Source organism: Nicotiana attenuata, chromosome 6 (assembly GCF_001879085.1).
Source record: "Nicotiana attenuata strain UT chromosome 6, NIATTr2, whole genome shotgun sequence".
Classification (NCBI taxonomy): Eukaryota; Viridiplantae; Streptophyta; class Magnoliopsida; order Solanales; family Solanaceae; genus Nicotiana; species Nicotiana attenuata.
The window spans coordinates 64,884,755-64,895,183 of record NC_031994.1 but is presented as its reverse complement, the minus strand read 5'-3'; the positions used below and the strand labels follow the sequence as shown (position 1 = coordinate 64,895,183).

Sequence of the window (10,429 nt, the reverse complement as noted above, 5' to 3'; positions counted from 1 at the left end):
AATCAAAAGGAAAATTTCTAACATCCTGTAGCCTCTCGGAGATAAGTATAGACATCCCCGTACTGATCCACAAGACTATACTAGACATGCTTGTGACTTGTAAGACCCTTAGAACCTAGAGCTCTAATACCAACATGTCATGACCCAAAATCCCACCTCAGATGGTGCCAATCCGTACTTGCTAAGCAAGCCAACTCACAATCAACAGAATATCGTCCAAATTCTTTTAATTAATAGAGTCATATCATAAATAAAGACATCAATAATCTTAAAATAATGTAATATCTGATACAAACATGACAGATTCAAACACGACCACAAAACGGTACAACCCTCAAGAACTAGGTAACACAAGTACACGAGCAACTACTGTAGAAGTACAAGTCTGAATACAAAATCAAAACTATACTTTGAAAAAGAAAATATATAGGAGATAAATAAGGATAGAGACTAGAGACTCGGGCACTGCGAAACGAATCCATGAGGTGTAGCTCGCGCTAAGTCTCTGAGCAATCGCCTAGTCTCAACAAGAGGCTCCACTAGAACCCACCTAAGGATCTACACAAAAAGATATGTAGAAGCATAGTATGAGTACACCACACTCGGTACCCAGTAAATATCAAGTCTAACATCGATGTAGTGGCGAGGCTATTGGCATCAAGATACTTATAACGCAAATATAAATAACAGAGCCTGGAATAGAAACTGGTAAATATCCCCATGAATAACATGTATCAAAGATGTCAATAGTAGAAAAGTATAAAGCATGCTTTTCCTAATCCAAGAGATAATCATAATGCTGCTCAGATATAGTATTTAAAGATGGCAAGGTTCAATCAACGAAATCTAGGCTCTCAACTAGCATATATAGGTGACATGCATCAGTTAACATTTAAATGAATGCTTCAAAATGAATCAACGACGTCTATGCGTGCTCAGTACTCTATCTTATACCATAACTAGTACAAGATCCATGTACCCGATAGAATATCAATGCATCACTGTAACTAGATATAAAATCCACGTATCACTAAAACCGGTACAAAATCCATGTATCGATGCAATACACAATCCATGTATCGACCATGCTCACAGGGACCAAAGTAACATGGGTAATCACCTGACTTCGGAGGGACGATACCAAATCCAAGCGTAAAAAGGAGCTTGATAGCTCAATTATAATCAAATATTCGCTCATCATGTCATGCGCCATAAATATATTTCAACCACATGACCTTGCCTTTCGTGCCACAATCTCAGTTCAAATCAAGTATCCAAATATAATACATATGCATATGCCCAAGATTAATAGATAAAAGATGCACAAGGACTTAATAATAATCATACAGATATGTGCTCATGGAATTTCTATATGGGTATGGACGATTCAAGCAATTTAACATATCAAGAATAAGCTTCCATGACTTCATAATTAATCAAAAACCTAGCCATGATCTCTAGCATGAATAAGAGAGAGAGTATATTCATGTAAGCCAAATAAATCACGAATCAAGATGAACACTTAATCAAAACAAGGCATAAAGTACCTTAATTCTACCCCGGACATAATATAAACTTTTTAAGTGCATATATGCTCACCACCCTGTATATACACCATCCCCAATACCTTAAACACAAAGCAACCAAGTCAAATCCTTGGGGTTTCCCTTTTATCAAGGTTAACCAATAGACTAACCTCTTCCCGGGCTAGCTTTAATTATAAATCACGTCAAAACCTCGCTTTAATCATCCAATCATGCAAATCCAAGCCAAGCATCATCCAAGAAAGTCAAATAATGCTATAGGAAGCGATCCCAAACCGTAAAGCTTTGATCTTGATGAATTCCCAAAAAGTCAACCTGGGCAAGTGCCCGAATTCAAAACCAATACAACAATCCGATGACCCATAATCTGTCGAGTCCAAATATATAATCAATTTTCAAAATCGGAATCCAAATCGATACTTAAAATCCCAAAATACACTCTCTTAAAGTGTAGACAATAACTCTAAATTTTCTTTCAAAATTCCATATTTTAGGTGTAGAAATCCATATAGATTCTTGAAATATAATCACAAATAGGTGGAAATCACTTACCCTCTTGTCTTGTATGAAAATCTCCATGAAGAATCACCTCTCTAGGGCTCAAAATATGAAAGGATGAGTAAAATTTTCGAAATACAACATGTATGTATTCTGCCCAGAAGTACCCTTTCCGAACACGACAAAAGCCTCGCGTTCGCGAAGCACAAATGCTGCGCCCAAGAAAATAGTCAGTGCAGTCACGTTTGAGCCCCGCAATCAAGAAAGAAAACAAGCCAACAAACTGCAAAAGTGAGTCCCATCACACAAATGCGAAAGCCAACGAGCCCCCAATCCTGCTCCTACTCTACGCGAGTGCAAACTTTGGTACGCGAACTACGATGCCAAGCTTACCACAACTACGTGAACACGAAAGCGACCATGCGATGAACACAGCTCCAGCTCCCAAACACATGTCGCAAATGTGACACCTGAACCGCGAACACGATGTATCATTACCAGCTGATCAAGATCCTTCTCCACAATTCCGAGCTTGGCTCCGCGAATGCGAAGCACTGCAGAACACCAGCGAAACAACAGCTCCAAACTCAACCAAAGTGGTCCAAAACCATCCTGGATCACACCCAAGCCCCCCAAGATCCCGTCTAATTATACCAACAAGCCCAAATACAGTATCCAAACTTATTCAATGGCTCAAAATGCCGCAAGTAACATCAAAACCACGAATCGAAGATCAAAATCATTCTATTAACTTTCAAATATTCTAACTTCGCCAAACTTGTTCGAACCACACTTAGACATTTTGGATCACAGTCAAACTTATTGCACAAGTTCTAACAAACTAAATGATTCTATCAAAGGTCTCAAAACCACAATCCGAGTCCGATAACACCAAAGTCAACTTCCGATCAAACTTATGATCTCCAATTCTACAAAAAATTTTCTTTCGACAAATAAAGCCAAAACCTTCTAGGGATATCCAAATTCGAATACAAATATAGACCAAAGTCCAAAATCACCATATGAACCTACTGAAACCATCAAACCCCGATTTCGAGGTCGTTTACTTAAAAGTCAAACCTTGGTCAACTCTTCCAACTTAAGTCTTCCAAATTAAGAATCACTCCTCCAAATCAATTCTGAACCTCTCGAACATCGAAACTGCCAATTTACACAAGTCTTACTACATCATATGAAGCTACTTAAGGTCTCAAATGGTCGAACGGGATGCTACAGCTCAAAACGACTTATCGAATTATTACAAAAAAAAAATTCAAATATTCTTTATTTCCCTCTATTTCACATTCACATCGCATATACCAAAAAAACCAACAGATGATTCATGGTGGCAGTAATGATTGCGCGGTAAAAATTAGTAGTGGAGGTGCTTGGCTGATGATTGTGCGGTGGAGATGGAGGATGCATGGTTATGCAGTAATAGATTGAGTAGTTCACCTTCGTAGGAACTTTTAAATAAACAACCTGTTGAGAATTTTAAGACAAAATCAGTCCTATCAAGAGCAAGTCAGTTATTGTGAAAAAAAAAAATCAAACACACTAACAGATTGAGATCTAAAATAATTCAAAATACAAGAAAATAAATGCGGCTAAGTGAAGACAAACAGGGTGTAAAGAAATTTGCCAAAGGCACATCTATAACTTTAGTATTCTCATTACATTCCGTTAAATTCTCTGTCAAATACCGTTATATTCGTTTAGGTGTGACTCACAAAAAGACCATTCAGCCATTCCGAAAACAAGGTTCGAATAAAATGATCATTCCAACAACTACAAAACGATTTTTCATTATACAACCGTCCTTTTCATGCATTTTTTTTTTTAAATAGGAACCACGAATATATAATCATAATAGAAAAATTCAATTTTAGAAAAAGAGACAGTGTATATGTGTCATGTGTATGTGATTGACATTTTGTTTTTGAAAGCTCAAAGACTTGTGATTTCCAAAGAAATTGAATGTATTTTTTTGGTAATGAAGAATAATTAGACTTAAGGAACCTCCTTCTTTTCTCTTTTGTCTCTATGCCATTTGATCCGAGAAGTGATTTTGATTTTCCAGAAGAGGAAAACCAATTCGATTACATTTTGAATGGAGAGATTTAAAAAAGCATACGACAAGCTAAAAGATTCCACGAAGGTTGGCTTAGCCAAGGTCAAAAGCGAATTCAAGGTTTGCATATATGAAATATATATATATATATATATATATATATATATAATACCAAAAAAAGGCTCAATTATATGCAATATTAGATGGATGATCTTTTATTTCTTGTTTTTTTCATGAAGGATTTAGATATTGCCATTGTTAAAGCAACAAACCACGGTGAGAGCCCTCCAAAAGAAAGGCATATTGCAAGTGAGTCTATTATACATTCCTCGTTGTCCCATTGCATGTTTATATTTCTTTGTTTATAGAAAAGTTCATAATTTATTTTCTCCTATTATGGGATGATAAAATTATGGTTTTTTCCTTAATTAATATTGCAGAGATTGCTGTTGCAACATCGATAACATGCCCACGAGCAGATGTTGCCTACTGCATTCATGCACTTAACAGACGATTGTCAAAGACACGCAACTGGATTGTAAGTCCTCTCAGCTATTCACTAACTAATTCCTTTCTGAATCAAGTTTTGGAATCGGATATATGAATTCTCACTGAACATGGCATTCCATTTGATTACGCTCATTTCGGTCCAATATCATACAAAATAAAAATACAAAGTAGTAGAAAACATAGGATCTAATGTTATGGCCTATATAGATCTTTTTTCCCCATTATATATACCCTATATATTTTCCACTAGGTTTGCTTGAACTCCAAAAGATTCTAGGTTTTTCGAGACAGCTTCCTTCATTAATGATACTAACAAAAGATAATCAATTTTCAGGTTGTGATAAAGACGCTGATAGTTATTCATAGGGTGTTGCGAGAAGGCGATCCTTCATTCAGGGAGGAACTACTCCGCTACTCTAAAAGAGGGCATATATTTCAACTATCAAACTTCAAGGATGACTCAAGTCATCTTGGTAAAATCCTATATTCTCTATCCAATTTTCATGTTTATAAGTAAGGCGAAAAGCAAATTCATTTCAAGCTTTCTCATTTGAAGTACTTTAATGGAGTGGTTTCTATGTACTACTGTGTTCAACACAGCTTGGGATTGCTCAGCCTGGGTAAGGACATACGCGCTCTTTCTGGAGGAAAGACTCGAGTGCTTTAGGACTTTAAAATATGATATTGAGGCAGAAAGATTGACCAAAACTTCAGCTGGAACAGACAAGGTGCATTTTGTCCTTCAATATATGTTGTATTCTCTTTTAGAATCATAGTGAAAAGCTACATATTATATAATTTGAGTCTGCATCGATCAGGTGCATTGCAGAACAAGGCTTTTGAATGGCGAAGAACTTTTAGAGCAGCTCCCAGCATTACAGCAGCTTCTGTATCGCTTGACTGGTTGCCAGGTAGTAACATTATACGTGGCTGTTCAGTGGAGCTAAACTCACTGTTATTCATATTCTTATGTGTCTTCATATTTTGCTTCGCATTTGAGTATGTCTCGTGATTCTCTTGATATTCCTGTTTCGGTGTCTACACTGGTTGGAGATTCCATAGTAGTTGATAGGGTGTCAGATCTTGTGTTGTTACTATTAATGGTTTTGATACTATACTTGATCCAATCCTCTGTCTGGTATTTTATCTGTCAAAATATTGTTTCTGATCTTTGGTTAACTTTGCAGCCTGAAGGAGGAGCTTGCTATAACTTTCTCATTCAGTATGCCTTGGCTCTGGTACTGAGACTACTTACTTTTACCACCTGCTCAGAAATGGATCATGCTGCAATTTCTGGTTTCTGTTTGTTAGTTTATTACTAATAAGCCACATCGATCGTTTAGGGAGAAAAACGATCGAATCAAAACCATTCTTTGCTTCAATTATTTAGCGGGCACGAGATTTGCACAACGCAAGGGGAAATGATAGAACTTTATCTAGGAGCCAATATAGATGACAAAAAGACTTCCTATAGTTGTAAAATAACATTTCCAGCTAAGGACAAGCTATATAGTAGAAATGCAAAGTTCCACTAATACCAAAATCATAAATACCCACAGGAATATGCTGAAACTGTCATCCTTACACTAGTTAAAGTTCAGAGATTAACAAAAGGAATTTTGTGAGATTAGCTGAGTTTTATTCCTAAAAGAGGAATTCTTTTGTCAACCGTATGATCCAAATTTTTCTTTTTGCAGGTGTTGAAGGAGAGTTTTAAGATCTATTGTGCAATCAACGATGGGATAATCAATCTTGTGGACTTCGTATGATTTTTTTCTCTCTTCGAGCTCTCTAACCGATTAACCACTGTGTTTTTTTGAACTCCTCTTGCCACTTCATCTTCCTGCAGTTTTTTGAGATGTCCAAGCATGATGCTATAAAAGCTCTCGACATATACAAACGAGCTGGGCAACAGGTTGATAAATCGATTTCTTTTGAATCTTTTACTTATTACAAGATATCTAAGTTTCTATCTAAAGTAATTTTTCTTTTTTTTTCCCTCCTTAATGTAGGCTGAAAATCTAGCTCATTTTTATGACTTCTGCAGAGGCTTGGATATAGCTCGAACCTTTCAATTTCCCACATTGAAACAGGTCTCTTCCTCAATCCTTTGGATATTGCACATTCGTCATGTATTAAGTTCTTTTGATCTCTCCTCGTTCTTTTTATCTACAGCCTCCTATTTCGTTTCTGGCAACAATGGAGGAATACATTAGAGAAGCACCTCAAACGGGCTCAATGCCAAATAATAGGCTGGTGAGAACATGAAAAAGATCTTGGATTTATTGTTTGAGCTATAAATATCCTTCTTAGTCCTTTGGTTAAAGTTTTCTCTGAATCGGAATCACAAACCTAATAAAAATTTCACAACGCTTAGATTAGTATGTCGTCCAACTTCTTAAATGGATCAAAGTGGTCAAGTAATTTGAAGAGGTAAAGATGACAAGAATCAGAAGGACAACTCTGTTGGGAAGGTTTCAAGAGGGAAATAAATAGAAGAAATAAAAAAAGAAAAGTGAAACAAAGGCTAAAACATTTACCAGTGAAAGCAAGATATTTTTCAATTGAAAACATCACAATTATTTATTCAGAGTTTCCTTTGCTGGTTCTGGTCATCATTTTACTCCTGCAAATTTAGCTTCTTGTAATGTATATATTTGTGGCTTGAATGGAGTTTGCAATTGTTACCTGTAGGAGTATCAAGAAACCAAGAAGAAACCTGAAAAGCCTGAAGAGACTTCCCCTGAAGTAAGCGAAAAACAAGTTGAAGAAGCTAAAAATAATAAAGTAACACAGGTTGAAGCACAAAATGAAACACTACCTGTGAAAGAGGAAGAAACCCCACCACTGATATCAAGAGAAGAGCCTGCTGATTTGCTGGTAAACGTTTCTCTTTCTAGGTTCATGGAGGGATCGCGTCCCCCTAGCCATGTGTAGGAACATTGTTGTTCTTAGAAATTTGAGGTTTATGCAATTTGTGGACAGGGTTTGAATCAACTGGATCCAAGAGTTGCAGAATTAGAAGAAAACAATGCATTGGCTCTTGCAATCATACCTCCTGGTAATACATGCAACTTCTCCACAGCAAAGAGCTAGGATGATTCTATGTTATTGCAGTTTAGCTCATTAAAGATTCTGAAAGTATCATGCTAATATTGAGTTGATGTATTTAAAATATTATACAGGCAAAGAAAATCCATCAGCTAATTATCAAGCGACTGAAACTGGAAAAACATCAGGTTGGGAATTGGCTCTTCTTACAGCACCAAGTAACAATAGAAGCCAAATTGCACCAGATAAAAAATTGGTATGTCCTCTTTTTTTCATGTTTAAATACATGATTATTTTTTTTAATATGCACTATAGTTATCACTTCAGATTATCAGTCAGTTTGAACTTTGCATTGATTTCATGGTCTTCTTCAGGCTGGAGGATTCGACAAGCTACTACTCGACAGTTTATATGAAGACGATGCATCCAGGAGGCAAATACAGCTGCAACAGGCTGGCTACAGCGCAGGGTATGGGTATGAACTGCCAGGACAGAGTTCAATCAATCACGATGATCCCTTTGCAATGTCAAATCACATAGCCCCTCCGACAAACGTACAAATGTTAGTGTCTCAGCAGCAGCAACAACAAATGATGCAACAGCAGCAGATGATGCAACAACAGCACATGATGCCACAGCAGCAACGGCCACAACAAAATATGATGATGGTACAATATCAACACCAATATTCTCAACAAACGTGGTACATGGGATCTTCCAACCCATTTGGAGATCCTTTAAGTTATCCACAAAGCGCCATGCCACCACAGAGAAACCATCCTTTGATTTAGATGACTTTTCTTTAACAAGAATACCGTATTCTTCTATTCTTTCTGGTTAGAAGAATTCTCATTCTCCTTCAAAACTAATACATTTAACCAATGATATTCTCCTTTTCATTGATTATTCTCGCTTGTGTGGTGAACTTGTTACTGTGACTATACTCTAGCAGTTTGAGGCTGTCTCAGCCTCTCTATTTGTTTTTGTTTTTTTTACTCATATGTGTACAGACAGATGGTTGCAAGTAATATTAATGAGAGTTACCACTCCAAGTATTTTACAATCAGTTTTCATACATCTCAGAGTTTCCTCCATCCACATGCCTTTTTAAATCAATATATTATTTATAAAAACATTTAATGATGTATTTAAATCTAAATTATGAAAATCGAGTGTAGCAAAAGTATAGAATACAATTGTAAATTTTTTAAAAAGGCACTGTATACGGTTAAAATCGGGCCTGCCCGATTTTGTTATTTAATCGAGACCAGGAGATCATGTCGAGGGTCAACTTCGAAATGAATCGGGCTACAGCACGAAGACGAAGTGTCGAGTTCAAGAATCAAGATGTCCGTCAAGACCGAAGCCAGCAACAATCAAGACTAAGTATGACCGACTTCGAGTGAAGTGCAACAACGGAAAGGCGAGATATCCCTAACCGGTCGGAGATCACGGCGGAAATCTCGGAACGGATCAAATCAAGGGCGGTTATTTGTACCAATCATGGGATTTACTTCCGTAATTAGAATTGTACCATAATTAGGATTCCTCTAGTATATAAAAAGGAGTCCCCATCATTTGTAGACACCTTACATTCACTAATATCAAAGCAATATAATATTCCTCTCTTTTGCTCATCAACTTGCTGCTCGTTAACTGTTCTTACTTTACCAAGCTCGAGGGTTCATTAGCTCGAGGGCATTGACCAAACACTGGTTTGCTTTGTATTATTGTCAATTTGCATTATTTATCTTTACGTTTATCAATTGGTATTAGGTGAAATCACATATCCTTAAAACTACATTACAAGTTTAATTGTTTTCAAATTTTAGGGTAAACAGTTTGCCGCCCACTGTGGGGCTAAGGATAATAGTGACTGCCTAGTATTAATCCTCATAACACACGCTGCTTTACGCTTGTTCTCGTAAGTGACTTTGATTTCAGGAATCAACATGTCTAACTCTCAAGCAGCACCCACTCACGCTGACACCGGCCTTGGTCTTCATGGCGAGAACGAGAACATAGCTGCCCCGAAAAACGGAGTACCTCCACTCAATCCCGATGGACCACCGGCCATAGATCCAATCGATGTTAGTTCTCATGTTGCCATCCATGGAAATTTAGGCGCCGACCTTGAAAATAGCGTCCGTAGAGAAGCTCGGGCAACCGATCAAAATGCATAGAGCGGTGAAGAAGGCGGGATTAGTCTTCGAATGATATTTGAAATGTTGCAAACTCAGCAAGCTGTGATAGCGCAGCTCCAAAATCAGAATCGAGCGCCAAGCAGAATCAAACTCGAAACATCAAAGGAAGTTGTTCATAGGGTCGAACCTGTACCGGAAAAATTGAACGATAACGGATCGGGAACTAACCCCGCCATCATGAAGATGCTCGAGGAGCTCACCAAACGGATCGAATCGGGAGAAAAGAAAATCGAAGCCAATGACAAGAAGGTAGAAACGTACAATTCATGGGTTGATCAAATACCGGGGGCACCCCCGATCCTAAAAGGTCTGGACTCGAAGAAGTTCGTACAGAAATCGTTCCCTCCAAGTACGGCTCCGAAATCCATTCCCAAAAAGTTGCGTTGCCGGATATACCTAAGTACAATGGGGCCACCGATCCCAGTGATCATGTTACCTCCTATACATGCGCAATCAAAAGTAATGATTTGGAAGATGACGAGATCGAATCTGTTCTATTAAAGAAGTTCGAAGAAACTCTATCAAAGGGAGCAATCATTGGTACCACAATC

At 37.5% G+C, this 10,429-nt stretch overlaps 1 protein-coding gene across 1 annotated transcript; it reads left to right on the top strand.

The window, feature by feature from the left end:
- On the top strand, window positions 3,976-8,740 carry LOC109227109 (putative clathrin assembly protein At5g57200). The gene is made up of 15 exons (XM_019392130.1): window positions 3,976-4,233; window positions 4,353-4,422; window positions 4,554-4,651; window positions 4,958-5,096; window positions 5,224-5,351; window positions 5,442-5,534; window positions 5,811-5,861; window positions 6,321-6,386; window positions 6,473-6,538; window positions 6,636-6,716; window positions 6,799-6,879; window positions 7,318-7,503; window positions 7,609-7,684; window positions 7,809-7,930; window positions 8,049-8,740. Exons 1-15 carry the CDS (start codon window positions 4,153-4,155, stop codon window positions 8,463-8,465), a joined length of 1,755 nt encoding a protein of 584 aa, XP_019247675.1. The 5' UTR covers window positions 3,976-4,152; the 3' UTR covers window positions 8,466-8,740.